A 19,027-nucleotide genomic window follows, 5' to 3' on the forward strand; every position below is an offset into this window, starting at 1 on the left:
TCATATGCACATAATTAGAACATAGAAATTTGGAAAAGAGGAAAGATTAATGACGAAAAAGGACATCGCGTCGTGTCGTTAAATTTCAAAAACGTCACAGACTAGACAACAATGGTGGAAAATATGAGCGCAAGTTTCAAAGTTCCATCAACATTCTGCAGCCAGAATAAAGGATGGTGTCAAGTAGATTCTTCAAGGCGGATCTTTCTCGTGACTCGAAAAGGAATCGTTTTTCGCTTAGAAACAGATGAGGGAGCCAATCAGAAAACAAATTAGAGAACGGAGATTGATATAATCCCCGATCTTCAAGGACAAGGGGACTTCTTCTGTAAACTGTGCTACTGAGTACTTGCACTCCAAAAAGTCCGGAGCGAAAACTCTCTGTGTGTGTCGACGCACAGAAGACGCAGAGTCCGCACAAGTGTCCATCGAAAGAGCTGTGCCGCCGACACCTCCCGACAAGCCTCCTTACCTGCCGCAGCCCCGGGGCCCATCTCCGAGTGACGAGAGACAAACATCCACGACGTCCAAACAGTCGACTGTATCTAGATAATTCTAGTTCCTAGGTGTAAGTTTAATTTTATGTATAAAATAAACGGGTTATTGTGAGATTCTTGTCATCTGTGTCTCCTCCACCACACCCACACACGTTCGACCCTAGATCATTCTGACGCGGGATTAACAATTCCCCCCGGAAGTCGGCGAACTTACATTAAACCATTCCCAATACTTTTTGATCATGGGTAATTGAGTCTAAACTGTAAAATTTCAATTAGACAAAAACTTCTTCATATATTTACATATCAATGAATAGATTTATATTTCTTTCATGTCACACATCTCACCATTTTATAATGTGTTCTTATAATAATCCCCAAATATATACATAGTTATATTTATCTTTAGAAACAGTGAAAATCTTTATATCTTTATAAAAATTGTCTAAAATAAAATGTGATTATAGTATGAAAAATTTTTTGTTTTGATACATTAATAAAACCCATGAAAACAGAATGATTTTATTAATGCAGAAAATGAGAAGTAGTGAAAAATGTTATAACTTATATTTAGAATTGCTTTTCCAGTTTCCTCCAACAAAAATGTTTTCCTACTTATCTTCTCTACTAATATAAGTGTTTTACGTTTCAAAGATATATTGAAATATACCAAAATGTGTACATGGCACAGAAGAAAAGTTCATCATAAATCTATAATGTATCCCTTATTATTCAAAACTTAATTCATTTACTATCATCAAGTTAGACTAACTTTTCAATTTTTATTTAAGATAAAAGAATAATTACTCTAAGAAATTAATTTTTGTTATTTCTTATATCAGGAATATTAATATAGTATTGAATTTTGGCTAATTCTAAGTAGAAAATTTTTAATTTTTGTCAGCACTAGTGTTGACAAAAATCAATTAATTCATTTTTAGTAAAACAAGTTTTTAAATATCGTATGCCAAACTATAGTTTCAAAATCATTTTGAATTTATTAGAATTAATGTGTTGTTATTATAGTTTATTATAAGCTTAACAAAGAAACAAATGATAATTTTAATTCTTGTTACTCTGCAGTTACTACAAATAATTTCATTTTACTTAGATTATGCTGGTACTTAAAAAATATTCCATGTTTTTGCTAAACAGGTTTCTAACTTACAATATTATTTTAGGAAGCAAACAGTTTCATTCTAAGATTTATCTTCCAGTTAAACACATTTCCTTTCAAAGAGAATCCATTTTAGATATGTTTTACTGTATTATATTAAACTTACTATTAAATTAGTGTCTATCCAGTTTGAGATTTTCTTCATCCAAGATTCAGGAAATGGTGCTATATGTTCAGATTTAAATCCTTTTATAATATAAAAATGATATCTCTGTATAAGAAAAACAATCAATAAATATACATTTGTGTTTATTCAAAAGAATTCCTTTTTATATTTTATTATTAATAAATTAAAATACAAATTTTAGCTTTTAATCAACATTATCATTAAATTTTATTCTGTTCTAATTAGATATAGGATTTGATTCTTCATTTAAACTAACAAAACCAAGAGTTTACTTTATTCAGAAAAAATTTTAACTTAGTATAAAATAAAAATCTCACTGATTACTTTCAGGATAATGCCTGTAACATTACTCTAAGAGGAAGTAAAATGGTTAACTATTGGCAAGCGCCAAATCCGACAGAGGGCGCTGTTTTTGAGCCAAGATGGCTGCCGAAACAGGTAAGGAACCGACCACGTGTCCAGTGCCTGAGCCGATTCAGTTTCTATCGGTGACGACTACTGCGAGGACCAAATGGAGAACAAATCATTGAACTTATGTCAAATTCTAGACTATATCGGCGACAGGAAACGTTGTCTTGTAGAAGGTGAAGCCGTTTTGAATATATGAGACATACAGTACACACACACAAAACATAATGTGTGCTACAAACTTTTGACTGGACTATGTTGTATAAGTGCTGAATGACTCAGCAGGGCAGCCTTCAGATTGGCACTAATTTTAACTATTATGATAAATAAAACTATGTTTTTATATTGGAACATGGTGTATACTGCTTAAAATATTTAAATACTTCTCACCTGTTAACGTGTAATAAACATGCTATCACATGTTTACAAAAACCAGACAGCTCCGCTTTGCACGTGCATTCTCCCTGTAATTGAGATGTATTAAAATGCCAATATCTGAGATTGCAACATTAAAGCAACAACATGAACTTCGGTGTTGTTGTTAGAGTTTAATCCACAAAATACGATGTGTCCAGCATCCAAAACGGCTTCACCTTCTACAAGACAACGTTTCCTGTCGCCGATATAGTCTAGAATTTGACATAAATTCAATGATTTGTTCTCCATTTGGTCCTCGCAGTAGTCGTCACCGATAGAAACTGAATCGGCTCAGGCACTGAACAAACACGTGGTCGGTTCCTTACCTGTTCCGGCAGCCATCTTGGCTCAAAAACAGCGCCCTCTGTCGGATTTGGCGCTTGCCAATTACATACTAGTTGCTTTTACTTCCTGTCATACATTTGATAAGAAGTTATATGGATCTAGAATCAGTCAGGAGAAAGCATTAAATAAATCCAGTATGCATTGAGATACAAACCTAGATTACTTCAAATTATTCATTTCAATGTCAAACATTTTTTAGATTCAAATATCTATAACTTAAAAATTTTTAACAAACATTTTAAAATATGTTCACTAAAACTTCAAACAAGCATTTGAAAATTTATAGATATTTTGACTATTTAAAAGAAATTTTAATTCAAAATGTTTGAAATTCAAATAAGTATATTTTTAAAAAGTCCAGAGGAAGATAGGATTTTTACTGAACATATATGGATGGAAATTAACTTTAAATTAAAGATTTTGCTGAGTTAAATAAAATTTGCTGTTTGTTAATATAAATATTTTAAATTTATTATTATTATGAAAAATAAACAAATATACAATCTGTTAAAATTTGCAAATCTCAAAAATTATTATTAGCTACATAATACTCTAAACATAATCAAACAATTAATTATAATTTTATATAAAAACTAATTTTTATGAATCCACAAAATCACGTCCTTTCTGAAATTAACATTCTGTGAAAAATAAATAAATTGTATTGATATTTTGATTGAATATTTGAAACTATAATATTTAAAATAAATAAAAATATTTTAATATTGTAATAAAATGTAATAAAACCAATAAAGTTATTGTAAAATTTATTTATTTTTTTATTGCTTTCCAATAAATTAGGTAAATTACAATTCAAAGCTATGAATGTATTAAACAAAAGTTGTTTCTCAATTGTTTTAATAGTTGAAATATTCAAATTAACCTAAATATCTCCTCTGTGTTGAAATTATATTTTGAGACACCATGAAGTGTTGATACTAGACACTGGACTTAACCTAAATAATTTATGAAATATCATTGGGGTGGCTTTATACTAATGAATCAGGTTTCGGAAGATGTTTATATATGAAATATCTTATTCAAATAATTAAACTATATAGTTAGCTACTCTCAATACAGTTAACTATTACTATAATTACAATTAAACTATTAGTTATCTATATGTTTAGTTTCAACTACTCTAACTGGTTTTCCTTTTAATTCACCATAATGTTGTCTTGGAATAACCTATTGTATTAAGCACAGTAAACATATTTTAATTTTTATGAAGATTGATTCAACTTTTGCCAAAGTCAACAAGTTTTGCTCAACTTATTTTACTTGTTTTTGAGCAATTGTAGCATTTAAAATTCTTATCTTGCCAGTTTATAAAAATCAAATTTAAACAAAAATACCATTTTGGTTTTGCTATATTTCACCACATACATATAAGAAACATCGCTTGTCATGTAAGTATAGTTTTGTCTTATGCCTAGCAAGTTCCCCCCGCCATAATGGAATGTCCGACATGGTTGTTAAGCCACTGGAAAAAATGGAAGCGAAAGGGTTGACGGGAAAGTTTTTTTGAGGAGTTGTCATGGGAAAAGTGTGGTTTGTGGTCCTTGAGTGTGGAAGCTGTTGCCAGGTAGCTGAGTAAGAGTAAGTGAAAAATGATCGTAGAGAATTATAAGACAAAGGTTCAAAGGAGTACTTTAATTAGTGAAACAAAGATCTCCAATGAAAATTTGAGTATGTGAGGAGAGGTGGTGAGAATTCAAATTTAAACTCTGTCTTTACCGTGTACAATCTCTAATGAAAGAGGACTCTTAAAATTATTGTCAGGATTCAATTGTACTCTGTGAGATACCTTTGATGCACTGTACGTCCTTCAGGATAAATTTCTCACCAAATTAAATTATTGTTCTGTTACATTTTTGTTCATTGCCCCTGTCTCGTTTCACCTGACAGCAGTGGATCAACTCCCACAAGTGTCTAGTTTATTCTGTTCACTTGTTCCTTCTACTGGCCTAACATAGAAATTAATGTTTTTGTTTTTCGATTTGTTCTATTCCCATTCTCACATTTTTATTTTTCTTTGTACTTGAATCAAGTTTCTTAAACTCTTTACATTCTATGGTCATTAAGAGAGCTCTTTTAGCAAGCTCATTACAGGTTTGGCCAGGATCACATTGGAATGACTGGGTGATTAAGGATGAGTCCAGTATATCAAGATGGACCACCATTGAAAAATTCCTGGAATTTTTGATCCCCTAGATTCAAACTAGAGCAGTAGATAGCCATCTTAACCACTTGGCTATTCAGCCAACACTTGCATTGAGTTATTATTTATCATTCTTTTCCCTAAATTAAAATGATTGGCAGAAATTTTCATGTAAAACAAAACAAAGAATTTGCAAAACAGCAATGTTACTTTGAGTATATTACACAACTATTTGCATATAAAGAATGATTTTTAGTACAGTCAACCCCCCTATAACACTGTTGATAATTCCGTTTTATATGAATTCCATGTTGTACGAGTCACTTAGATTTTACAAATACGTGAGCCATTCACAGCCCGGCACACGTATTTGTAAAATCTAAGTGACTCGTACAACATGGAATTCATATAAAACGGAATTATCAACAGTGTTATAGGGGGCGACTGTATACAACACTATCTTTGCTAGTAGTGATACAGTGGAATGTCTGTTTTCCTTTTCAGGACAAATTTTAACATCTAGATCAGGGGTGGCAAACCTTTTCGAGTCCATGTGTTATATAGTGAGCATAATTATCTTTAAAAATATTTATGCTTGCCAAAGTTTTCGACTTCAAATAACAATATTTAAAGAAATGAAACAAACATGCTTTAATTGGAATAAATGTAAAGAAGCTGATTGAAAAAAGGATGATCAAATGATAAATTGAAAGTATTATTAAAAAAGATGGATGATAAACCATAATTATATAACATGTTACATGCCAGTTGATTCTCCCAATGTGCCACTTTGGGTACTGTACATGTGTCATAGCTTCATCATCCAACCTAGATGATGTAGAATGTTGAATGAAATACAGTATTTGAAAAACATATTCTAAGATATCAGTTAAAAAGATATAAAAATATTATTATATATAATAAAAATGAAATGAAAACAGGACTGTTATTTTAATCCAGTCTAATATTTTGTTTTTCTATTTCTGATTTTCTATTTCTTAGTAGTTTAAACTAAAAAATACAAACTATTTAATTAACTAGTAGTTAAATTGTTACATTGCCTTTTATACTAGTTAGCTATGTGATTAACTAATGCTAAATACTAATGCTAAACACTAACTGCATAAAAAGATGCAGTTAGTGTTTAGCATTAGTATTTAGTTATATCTTTGCTTTTATATTAAAAATAAAAATAGCAATGATCTATGTTTCAATTCACACTCCTTTTCCTGAAATAACTTTTTATTATTGACTCTTAATGATGGCACATAGCACAAAGCACTAGAATTTTCTAAAACATTTATCTCCAAGAAAAGCAGTTTGAGTTCAATTTACATTTGGAAAGTTTCCTTGACAATAGCACAATATATTTATTTCAAATAATGATTTTTATATATAGCCATATTTAATAGATGTCATTGTTAAAAGAATAGTATTCAATTTTTGAATTTTCACAATAATATAATTTATGGTAACATAATATAAACATATTATATTTTATCATCATTAATTAATCCCATTTTCAAATTATAACATAAGACCATCATCACATTAAAATGTTTGAATATGTATTTACATATAAATAAATATTTGTTTTATAAAATTTTTTTATTTATGTACAGTTGACCTTCTATGCAATGAACTGGCTCCAGAATACACAATGTACTGCAACAATTTTTTATTCTCCATGAAAATATCCCTGTACTTGCTTAATAACAAAATAGTGTTAGTGTAGATGTACTGTATACTAGTATTTTTTATTTAAATTTAGAAAATATATCATGATTAATAATAATTATTATTACTTATATTTACAGCAGTATACAGTACTCTATGGATATTGTACTGTACTCATAATGGCTATCCACTAGTGGCTATAAAAGAAATGAGTTACTATTCAATTTTAATATTAATCAGAAGGAAAATAATATTTATGTTATTTCATCAGGTTTAAAAAAGTTTATTATATAGAAATTTAACTTCGTTAAATAGAGACATTTTTAAATGTTAAAAAAAAACTATTTTCACCATTATACAAAAAAATTTGTTTAAAAAAAATAAATTTGTAATATAGAACTTCAGAATATGAAAGTTCAGTTGTATCTGAATTTTAATGATCCAAAATAATTAACATAAAATTTAATTTATACAAATATTTGATCAAAATAAAAACCTCAGGAATGTATTTGTTACATACATTGAATACTACCTATACTTATTTATTAGAAGAAAATTAGAAAAGAAATTAGAATATTAGAAAATCATTATTTACCAATATATCCATTTCTGAAGCTGTTAACATATCAGGATGTTCATTCTTTTGCAAAGGTCTGTGATCACTTGGTCGCCTAAATATTTTAAAGAAAAAACAAAACTAAAATATATGTAATAATATTTACATATGAAACAATTTATATGCTATTTGCACAATTCAGAATAAAAATAATGCATGGTCAATGTTGATTCAGCAAGGCTTTAAAATCAAGTGTATCTGTAAATCAATGTCAATTATTATTGTAAAAAGTACACTTTGTTATTTTCTATCATAAATTGATACTGAGTTCCAAAAAAAATGACAATGTCTAGCAAAATTCAAAAACTTAAAAAGATTTAATTTTTTGCACTTGGTATAAAATTATTACATTATAAAGTTATCTGTTGTTTTATAATTATATATTATTTATCATTTAAACTCAATTTCACAAAAGCAAAATTTTCATACATACACTAGAACATGATTAAGAAGTTTTCTGTAATTTTCTCTTCTTTTTAGCATTGTAAAATAACCACCTGGCACAACTGATTTCCCTCCTTTCTTTGTTAGTTCTGAAAAATTTTGTAACTTTTTTATATTATCTTTCAACATTTTTCTATGTTTATAAATATTTAATTTTAAAATTATTTTATTTTAAATCTCTAAATCTTATAAATAGAAAAATAAAATAATTCTAAATTCTTTGTTTTATCTTTTTTATTAATGATTTATTAAATATTTATAATTGTAGTAATTATTTATTTCCTAAAAATTTATCATTAAAATAATTATTTATTATTAATATATTCAAAACTATTGTAAATAAAACTGATGACATTCAAATAAATTTTAAGTTGAAAATTTATAATTATTATTATTAACATTATGAGAATGAGAAATAGAATTAAAATTTAAAAGAAATCTGAATGATAAGTATTTATTTGTAAGGTTTTAAATTTTCCAGAATTTAATGTAGATAATGTAGAATTTAATGAGATAACAGTACATGGTTAATGTTACCAAAATATATGAGCAGTGAAAGATGTTCCTTACCATTCATTATCTCATCTTATTATAAATTATATTTAGTTATATATTCTGAAGATATTAAATGAAATGTCTATGAAAGATTCAAATTAATAATATTTTTCTAAAGCTGTGGGACAGAAAGGAGTTAAATAAAGCAACAATTTAGAGATACTCTTTATTTATATCCATCTGGTAACAATATAAACAGAAAATTTTAATACAGGTCTAATGAAGTCAACTGTAGTTAATTTCTATTCAGTCTTTCATATATACTGTTATTTATCTTTTCAAATTTTAAAAATGGAGTGTCAACATGGAGTTAGAATTAGAAGGTTAAGAGTTGTTACATCATCTTTTTAAAGAAAATACTGGTTTTTTGTTTTCAATTTAATCATTAGTAATTATTTTGATTTCTAAACTTTTTCAACAGAAAAATATATTTTTGAAACAAGATTATTAACATCAAATTTCATAAGAAACAACAAATATTTTGTGTTAACAATTCAAAAAGATACATGAAAAGTACAGTAGCTTTATAATTTCTCTGTCAATTAAAATAAGTGATGATTAATAAATTACAAATTTAGCATAAACAAAAAATGCAGCATATCTTTATTGAAAATTAACATAATAATTCTTCACATTGCGATTATAACTTATATTTTTAATTCTATATCATTTGTCCTTAAGGTCTACACATTCAAAAACTTAATAAATATCGATATATTACTTATATCTATGCTTAATTTGTTGTATCAACTCAAAGCATAATAAAAATGCAAAATTTGTCATTTCAATAAAAAAATAATAAAAAAGACAGTTATACCTCCTTCATATCTCTAAGCTAGTAACACAGCAGGCAGTACGATTTTGTAAACAAGACATANTTCTAAACTTTTTCAACAGAAAAATATATTTTTGAAACAAGATTATTAACATCAAATTTCATAAGAAACAACAAATATTTTGTGTTAACAATTCAAAAAGATACATGAAAAGTACAGTAGCTTTATAATTTCTCTGTCAATTAAAATAAGTGATGATTAATAAATTACAAATTTAGCATAAACAAAAAATGCAGCATATCTTTATTGAAAATTAACATAATAATTTTTCACATTGCGATTATAACTTATATTTTTAATTCTATATCATTTGTCCTTAAGGTCTACACATTCAAAAACTTAATAAATATCGATATATTACTTATATCTATGCTTAATTTGTTGTATCAACTCAAAGCATAATAAAAATGCAAAATTTGTCATTTCAATAAAAAAATAATAAAAAAGACAGTTATACTTATATATTCACTTTACCTACATATTTGAATATAATAGTTTTAAAAAATTAATTAAAAATAATCATTTCTAATTCTTATAAAATAGAAATCAATATATCAGCAAATTGACATTATTAGGATTCAATAATGATTTCTGACTTGTCATCAATTGTATCTTAAAATAAAATTTTGTTTTCTAACTACCTCAATTAACAAGTCAAAAAAGAAAAGAATAAAGATGAAAGACATGTGTTCTTTCAATAGAAAGCAAAAATAATTGTAATTGATTATAATCAATTACATCACATCTGACCATTGACAAACAAAAAAAAAAATCGAAGGCTTTGAAACCAACAGGCGTATGTTCAACATTTTAATTAAATTAACACAACAAATACTGTAGTTATTCTGGATATAACCGATATTTTAGACTCATTGACGTATGAATGATCGATATACTATAAATGGATTTATAATGAACATAAATCATCCTTTATTCGTAGTCGTTAATATCGAACCGATGATGAAATATCATTGCTGTTTCACTAAAAATTTTGTCAGTATATAATGACAGTTGAATAAAACGAATTACAGGATATATTAACGAGAAAAATACTACAACTTTATTTTTATCGACTTCCTATTGTTATAAGAAATCGTTATTTCTGTTGTTTTATGAGATGCATTTATTATTTTTAACGAAATTCACTCGATTTTTTCATCACTGTAAATAAATCATTAAAATTAATATTAAATATTTCATATTGAAGTATGTATTTTATATGGATCTAAATAGATAACATTTTATAACGTTAAATTCAAAATGGCTATCAAAATATTATACGTACTTCAACGTATTGAAACTAAAATATAGAATTAAATAAAAATTGCCAGGACATATATGACATTTACAGAAAAATATAGGATATATATTATGTCGGCATAGTAATAATAATGATATAAATTCACATGTCTGGCGTCACGAATACACGGTTCCTTCCCGCGAATATATGTGCATCATACTTGACGTAGTCTATGACTGCATTATCATTTTTTTATATTATTATTTTTTTAATTTTTTTCCCTGCGAAAATTCCCTTTTAAATCATAACCATTGTGTGAATTCGGTTAGTTCCACAATGGAGACAAGAAGTGAGGGACCCGACATATCCGCAATATGAAAATTACCCGGGTTCCAAAGAGCAATAAAGTGATGACTGAATCGCTCAGGACTTTCATAAATTCTCATTTTTCACTGGATGCTCACCCTCTAGTGTTTAAAAACAAAACTATTTTATCTTGGTCGTTTGAATCATTCTTGTATATTATAAGCAGTAAAGATGAATAGCAATAGAAAAAGTAAAGCTGTCTGTTGCGTTCCAAATTACAATTTTAAAACCATACGGGAGCCCAATATAAGTTTTCGTCTATTCCCGCATGAAAAACAGATGATTTGCGGGAGGATGGCCGAGCGGTCAAGGTGGCAGCCTACCGCTCTGGGGGACCCGGGTTCGCATCCGAACGGGTCGAAAAAATCCCCAGGAATTTTTCGGGGGGTGGTCGACCGGGAGGTGAGGCTGCCGGGTGGTGAGGGACGGGGTCGGGCCCCGCCCCTCACCACCCGGCAGCCCCATTGTGGGCCTGGCCGAACTCATAATGGGCTTGCAAAAAGAGGCCCTCTTAGTGCCCACAGGGCGGAAAGAGGAAAAAAAAAGTTACGGAAGCTCGCACCGGGCGCATAANGTCGGTTATATTTATGAATTTCTGAAAGAGTGGACTTAAAGTTTAAAATGCCAGTAATTTTGTGTGGGTCACAGGACCGGGGACCCACCAGTGGCCAAGCGGTCTTCGTACCCTGAATGCTGGAAGTTCGGTCGTGGGTTCGCGCCTCGCTTGAACGGACAGGCCACGTGGAGTTTTCCGTGTTTTCTCCACGTCTGTAACGCCTGAATAGGGGCCAGTTATTCTTAAAAGACTTCCCGGAAGGCATTATTCCCCGCGTATATATATAAATACTAATTTAATTCCGTCACACATTACTATGGGACACCATAGCCTAGCAGCTCTCGCCCAACGTGAAGACAAGACAAGGCCCTCTTAGTGCCCACAAGCAGAATGGTGAAAAATATTTCAAAAATGTTCATATATTGATTGTGTGACATTAGTAGAAAAGCACAAAGGAAATATTAACAAAATTTTAAAATCAACATAAAAAAATCATTTTCTGTAGCTAAACGTTTCTGAAACTACTTTCCGCATAGTTGCGTTCTTATTATTTAATTAAGAACAACGAATTCTTTCGAATTTGTTTCTTCTTTTGTATACTGTAATTTAAAATTGTCCGTTTTTTTTTAATCTTTCTAAATTTTTTTACTTTCGAAAATTCGTGTTATATAGCCTTAAATACACATTGCATATCCTATACAGTATATAATGATGGGCCGGATGGCCGAGTGGTCGAGGGTGCAGCCTACCGCTCTAGGGGACCCGGGCTCGAATCCGAATAGGGTCGAAAAATCCCCAGGAATTTTTCGGGGGGTGGTCCGTTCGGATATGTCGGGCCCTGTCTCTCACCACCCGGCAGCCCCATTGTGGGTCTGGTCGAATCCATAATGGGCTTCCAAAAAGAGGCCCTCTTAGTGCCCACAGGGCGGAAAAAGTTTTAAAAAAAAAGTATATAATGATGAATAATATAGATATATATTAATGTCCATATAAAACAAATCTAGATTTTTCTCAGAATTATATTCTCATTAACATCATTCGACCTTTAAAAAAGATAAATAACATAATATAATTAGATTCTAAAGGAAAATCATATCATAACGTTAAAAAACCGAAATTTTAGTCGACTATTTTTTCTTATAATTCACTTTAATTATATTATATCGATTAAAATGTAAAAAAGTATAAGATTTTTAATAGTGTTATAAACTTTACTCATAATTTGGTTATATTCAAAAATTCTTACTGTATTCTGCTAAATTCTTTCTTTCATTCTCAATCATCTTGATTTCATTTTCTACCTTCTTCAGTCTAGGTATTGTGAATCTATAAGCCAAAGTTGATTTTTCACTGTCTAACTGAGGTAATAAATCTGCATAAGTATAAGGAAGTTTGCTAGTTTGATCCTTTTTTTCTAACAAGTCAACCTGAAAATATACATAAATACAGATTTCATATTGTTCGGAAAGTTTTTCTTGAATATATTTCAATTTTATCGATAATACACATACCTTTGATCTTTTATATTTTAAAGTAATATCTATAGCTTCTGTATTTTTATCCATTTTTCCTATTTTAGCTGAACTACAAATTTACATTTATTCTAAATTAGAATAGTCTATATAATCGCGAGCTGTTCGAATCGTTTAAAATTTTGAAAACTTTTTTCTATTTTTGACTCTTCGCCCTGTGGGCACTAAGACTTTTCCAAACCCATCATGGGTTAGGCCAGGTCCACAATGGGAGCGGGTGATGGAGAACGGAGTTCGATATATCCGGAACAAACCGTCCATGAATTTTTTTTCTTTATTTTTAAACCCAACTCACTAATATTTTTTACTTTTCTCACCACTGAAATTTTTTAGAAAAATTTTCAGTTGAAAAAACATATGGTCATTGCTACATTCGTTACGCCCCAATTACGAATCTATCTTTAGTGTTGATTTATCTCAATATTATTTCGAGAATAGAGAAGAATTTTATTTAATAAATAAATGTAATTTATGTGATTTTATATTAACCACATTAACTTCCAGTTTTTTTCGTTAACTTGTACTAAAAATCAATTGAGATTTTGAAACTTATCGTGTTTGACGAGGTCATTGTACTTTAAATTTTACTTTTAGCATAGTTTTTAACGAAAGCATAAAATTGGACGAATAAAATCGATAAGATTAGGATCCGTTTTAATAAACATTTAATGGGAAGATGTAGAAAGGTCTTTAAACCATTCATTCATTGATATAAAAGTGCAAAATTCTCGATGTAAAGTATAAGCAACAGTTTTTGTATTGTACATGTGTCCTCTCTACTTTCACAAGTAGGTCAAATAGCAATTCAATGAAAACTACTTTTAAACAGGTTAAGAATACAAGTTGTATATCTCGTCTGAGTTCAGACTACATATTTTAGAAGATAGTGTCATCAAAAAAGTACTTAATGTTTTACAAAAATGTTATATGTGCCTCGTCTACATACTCTGCAATGGACTACTTTGATTTTAATAACAGTTGTCTGTTTGATGTCTTATGTGTGGTTTAATTGGGATAGTGTCATTGCTTCAGAAAGGTATTCTGATATTCTAAATTTACAAACATTTTAATTTTTAAATATAAAGCAAAGTTTGAGTAAAATTAGTTAATTTCTCTAATTTACCTATTAAGAAATAGATTATAGTTTCAAGTATACCAGCATAGTATTAGTGAGCTAAATAAAACTGTTGTATGGCGATTAAAATTTAGTATAATTGATACTAATGGAAACATCTTTTAAGTTATAGACACACAGATCTTTAATTAAAATGGTATCAAATTTATTGTTTAAAGTAAATATAATTATATAATCATATAATTAAAATTTATCAGTTAATAGAAATATATAATGTACAGTACGGTACATGCTCTTAAAATTCAAAACAAAATTGTTTTAAAGCATGTTTGTATTTTGAATTTAAAAATGTATTATTTGAAATCTAGTTTTTTCTCCTCTCAATTTAAGCAATTCTTATTCTTAAGGGCAATCATTACCACAATTATCCATGTGGATTTGCATGTACCCTGGCATGATAAAGTCGTATAAACAATCACGATGTTTTATTTTAAAAAATAATAATAATAAACATTTTTTCAGTCTATTTGATATACTATATCCCACTCTATATCCTGATGACTATCTATCATATAGACTGAAAATGCTTGATCTTTTTTTTTTTTTTTTTTTTTTTTTTTTTTTTTTTTTTTTTTTTTTTTTTTTTTTTTTTTTTTTTTTTTTTTTTTTTTTTTTTTTTTTTTTTTTTTTTTTTTTTTTTTTTTTTTTTTTTTTTTTTTTTTTTTTTTTTTTTTTTTTTTTTTTTTTTTTTTTTTTTTTTTTTTTTTTTTTTTTTTTTTTTTTTTTTTTTTTTTTTTTTTTTTTTTTTTTTTTTTTTTTTTTTTTTTTTTTTTTTTTTTTTTTTTTTTTTTTTTTTTTTTTTTTTTTTTTTTTTTTTTTTTTTTTTTTTTTTTTTTTTTTTTTTTTTTTTTTTTTTTTTTTTTTTTTTTTTTTTTTTTTTTTTTTTTTTTTTTTTTTTTTTTTTTTTTTTTTTTTTTTTTTTTTTTTTTTTTTTTTTTTTTTTTTTTTTTTTTTTTTTTTNGGGCCGGATCCGGCCCGTCTAATGAATTTATGTGGCCCGCGATCAATCTTTCAATATTAGCTACTCAAGTCCGAATAGCTCGATAAAAAATTCTGACGCCTAAAAAAAAAGGTTAACAACTCATTGTGCGTTTAGAGTTAATCCTCCATTACAAGTCTCTTAAGTACAGCATAGAATGTTGATAAAGCATGATAATGTGAAAAATGTATCTGTAATCTCTATCCACAATTTAGTCTCTACGGGGTGACACCATAATGAGATCTCGCACCACCTCAAAATCTTCCTAGGGCAGCCTCTGGTTCGGCCCGTGTAAAAAGTTTTCTTTTCAATTCGGCCCGGGGGAAAAAATTGTTGGCCACCCCTGGCTAGGGCCTTGTATAGTATTAGAAATTTAGACTAAACTTTCTGAGTTTAAATATTTTTACTTTTATTTAATATAATCATTTAGAATGATTAACTTATCAAACCCTTATTCTATATCCCCTTACAGTAATTGTAAGGAATAAATAAACTATAATGGAAACAAAATAGTAGAAAAATTACTTTTTTGCTTTATAGTAAACCATGTAAGCTATATTTGAATCTTTTATACGTATAGGTTTATGAACTCAACCAGAGGCATGCAAATTCTTATGCTATCCTGTGAGATTTGTCCACAGATGCTTCAAATGTCATTCTAGATTTCCTCAATATCATCGCCGAAGCTGGCCTCCCATCTAATTCCACAAATGATCGATAGCCGAAAATCCGGATACCGATCAAATCAAGTAAGCGTGTGCAATGTGACAGAGATTAGAAAAACCTGGAGGCCAAGAATTATCTTTCTGGAAAATGGTTGTTTATAACCCTGTCATGAAAGACAATATATGAGAATTCGGGATTTCCTGAAGGAAATTCCTAGGATGGATCGACCAGATTCGATCCTGGGTTTCTCAGAATATTATGATGATGCCTTAACTGCCTTGGCCATTCGGCAGTCGATTCAGACTGAACCTTGTCTTTTGTCTATTCATTGCAGTTCATATTGATGTTTAGTCACGTTCCTGAGTTTGTTTTAGTATGCTTAGTACTATAAAACTATCCTAGTTCATACACGAACGTTCTTAAGTTTAACGTTAGTGCTTGATAAATTTTTAATTGATTATATCTTCAGTAAAATAGATATAATAAAATACAATATCTAGTAATATAAAATAGCAATTTACTTTTAAAAAATAAAAATAATGAATAATTATTTTAAAAAAATTAATTTTTATTTATGTTTTTTTAATAGAAAATATGCAAATCTGTCAGTAGATCAACTAACTAGTCAATGTTCACCTAGAAAAAATGTAGTGTTCCTAAAGACACACAAATGTGCAAGCTCCTCCATTCAAAATATCTTCCTACGATATACAGATAAGCATAATCTAACTTTAGTACTTCCATTGTTTTCTAGCACTAACTATTTGTCTTCTACCAAACCATTTAATCGATCTATGATAGGAAGAGTTCCCTGGTCATCGTTTGGTTATAATATTCTGTGCCATCATATGGTGTTCAACTATCCAGAAGTGAAAGCATTGATGCCTTCAGATACTATTTATGTCAGCATAATACGAAATCCTGTTAGTGTCTTCGAATCCTTATATGTTTATGGTAATTTAAAGGATTTTTTTAACATGAGTCTTCAGGAATATATTAAAAATACGAAAAATTTATCTATGATTGATACGTTAAAAAGAAGACTTGGAGGAAATCTCGGATATAATCAAATTATATACGATTTCGGCATGTCTCCGTCAAATTTCGATAAAGCAGATGTGATAAATAAGACAATTACGAATATTGAGAAAACTTTCGATTTAGTAATGATTGCTGAAATGTTTGACGAATCTCTAATTTTATTAAAAAATTTAATGTGTTGGAATTTTGACGATGTGGTAAGTTTCGCAATAAATGTCAGGCAAGATATCTACAAGACTCAACTTAATGAAAGTGAAAAAGTTCTTCTGGACGAATGGAATTCCGTAGATAGGCAGCTATATGACCATTTTCTAGAAATATTCAAAAAGAAATTACAGTTTGTTAATCAGAATAAACTGAAAGACGACGTTCAGCAGTTGAAAAAACGCAGGCAACTATGGTATAAAAGATGCGTTAAAGAAATTGTTAATGCTGAACAAACAAATAAAAACGAGAGTTGGAACAAAATGGTCCATGCTTATAAATTAAAAGATGAAGCCAAATTTAGTTCAATGTGTCAAAATTTAGTGAAATCTGAAATTCAGTATACCAAAGAACTGAGAAAAAAGCAATTGCTCAGGAGCATTAAAGATAAAGATACATTTGAAGTAGAAGAAATGTTTTCTGAACTAGGTATAGAATTTCCAGATATGATAAATGTAGGAAAGAAAGATTTAAAAAATGTTATGCTTGCCTTATCAGAGATTTATCAGCACAAAGATGATGGTTTTCTTCCGGTTCAAGTAAGAGGTTCTCAGTAATGTAAAGCATCAGTTTCAAACCATTGTGCCACGAGATGAATTAATGTAAATAAACTATAAAAATATATTAAGTTTAATGGTTAATTGTGACGATAGCAAATGCTTGTTTTCATAGCAATTTCAACAACTGAAACAGCAAATAAACTTGGGAAATCAAAAGAAGTATCAAAATATGAAACATAAGATGGAATATTTCAAAAGAAACAGGATGATTCTCCACCGATAAGAATGACTGTGGGTTGACATTGATGGTTATGTGAACAAAATTTTGACACTGATTTCGAGTGAAAGTAACTTCGCGATCGACCTGTTGGCTGGTCACATAATATTTCACAATAAAGTTTGCCGCCAGTCCAAATAGATTGGGAACAAGCATTGTAAAACATTGCTTGTTCCCAATCTGTATATTTAAATTTTGATTTAAACATCAAAATTTAAATATACTGTACTATTCTAAATCTTTTCAATCTGAATTCATGAAAAAAACTTATTTTTAAATTAAAATTGAGATGTTTTAAATAATTAATGTGTGTTTAGGCGAATTTGCTTAAAATTGTTCCTATATAAATGATAATTTATATCGTTGTTATATTTGTAATTTTAAAGTTTGCTTATTAAATTATTATGAATTTTCTAAGTTGTTTAAATAAAAATAATATAAACAGTGTATTTCCTCAATTAAATTCGTGTTTTTTTTTTAAAACATACTGTACTTATTCCTTGTAACAGCATTATTTAGAAATAACACATGAAGATAATGAATTAGAAATGAAAAATCTTCTTAGGAACAGATTAAATATTAACACTTTTCATAGTCAACCAAGAAAATCCAATATGATGACATCTTATAAAATTTTTTATTTTTTCTGTGATAGCAGTTATATATTGTTCATTTATTAAAAGTAATTTATCCTTCCGAATTTAAATACTGTATATCATTAGCTGTTTTTACAAAGGAATTTTTAAACCATCATCAGAAAAACTGAATAGCTTAGTTTATCCAAAATTTTATTTTATACTGCTTGTGTGTTCAAAGATTTATCTTCAAAAATATGTTTCTGTACAGTTTGTTATTCAATGTAACATTTTTTCAATATTAAGTAACATAGAAATGGTCAAATATTTAGAATGGCTTTACTTAATATATTTTTTTTCCTTTAAAGTTATATACATACACAAAGAAACTTACCTTTATAAGTAGATATAATGAAATACTGTAAATATATGAAAATTTAATAATGAAATTAATGTAAAGATAAATCATCACATTTTAACAAAACGTTAAAATGTGGTGATGTATCTTAAATTAGATGATATTTAATATATATTGATAGTTGTATTTGTTTCATTTTTAATTTAAAGACTATAGTTTGGTCTTGTTTTATACAGAAACTGCATGCCAAATATCAGATAAAACATAACTCTGCATAAATTTCTGTCCCATACCTAGTCATTCAAAATGACTGTCTAGATTGGGGGCCTTGTAGTAGT

General features: G+C 28.4%; 2 protein-coding genes across 2 annotated transcripts; one reads left to right on the forward strand and one right to left on the reverse strand.

Annotated features, from left to right (window-relative positions):
- Positions 1–1,570: 1,570 nt before the first annotated feature.
- On the reverse strand, positions 1,571–13,086 carry LOC111625975. The gene is made up of 5 exons (XM_023369239.1): positions 12,934–13,086; positions 12,669–12,849; positions 7,859–7,958; positions 7,405–7,480; positions 1,571–1,885 (listed from the first exon to the last, which is right to left on the reverse strand). Exons 1-5 carry the CDS (start codon positions 12,985–12,987, stop codon positions 1,766–1,768), a joined length of 531 nt encoding a protein of 176 aa, XP_023225007.1. The 5' UTR covers positions 12,988–13,086; the 3' UTR covers positions 1,571–1,765.
- Positions 13,087–13,754: 668 nt separating this feature from the next.
- LOC111625974 (galactose-3-O-sulfotransferase 2-like) lies at positions 13,755–18,184 on the forward strand. The gene is made up of 2 exons (XM_023369238.1): positions 13,755–13,990; positions 16,324–18,184. Exons 1-2 carry the CDS (start codon positions 13,875–13,877, stop codon positions 17,534–17,536), a joined length of 1,329 nt encoding a protein of 442 aa, XP_023225006.1. The 5' UTR covers positions 13,755–13,874; the 3' UTR covers positions 17,537–18,184.
- The last annotated feature ends 843 nt before the right edge of the window (positions 18,185–19,027 follow it).

The sequence above is a fragment of the Centruroides sculpturatus genome, unplaced genomic scaffold (genome assembly GCF_000671375.1).
Source record: "Centruroides sculpturatus isolate CEXI.00-Female unplaced genomic scaffold, Cexi_2.0 scaffold63, whole genome shotgun sequence".
NCBI classification, from domain to species: domain Eukaryota; kingdom Metazoa; phylum Arthropoda; class Arachnida; order Scorpiones; family Buthidae; genus Centruroides; species Centruroides sculpturatus.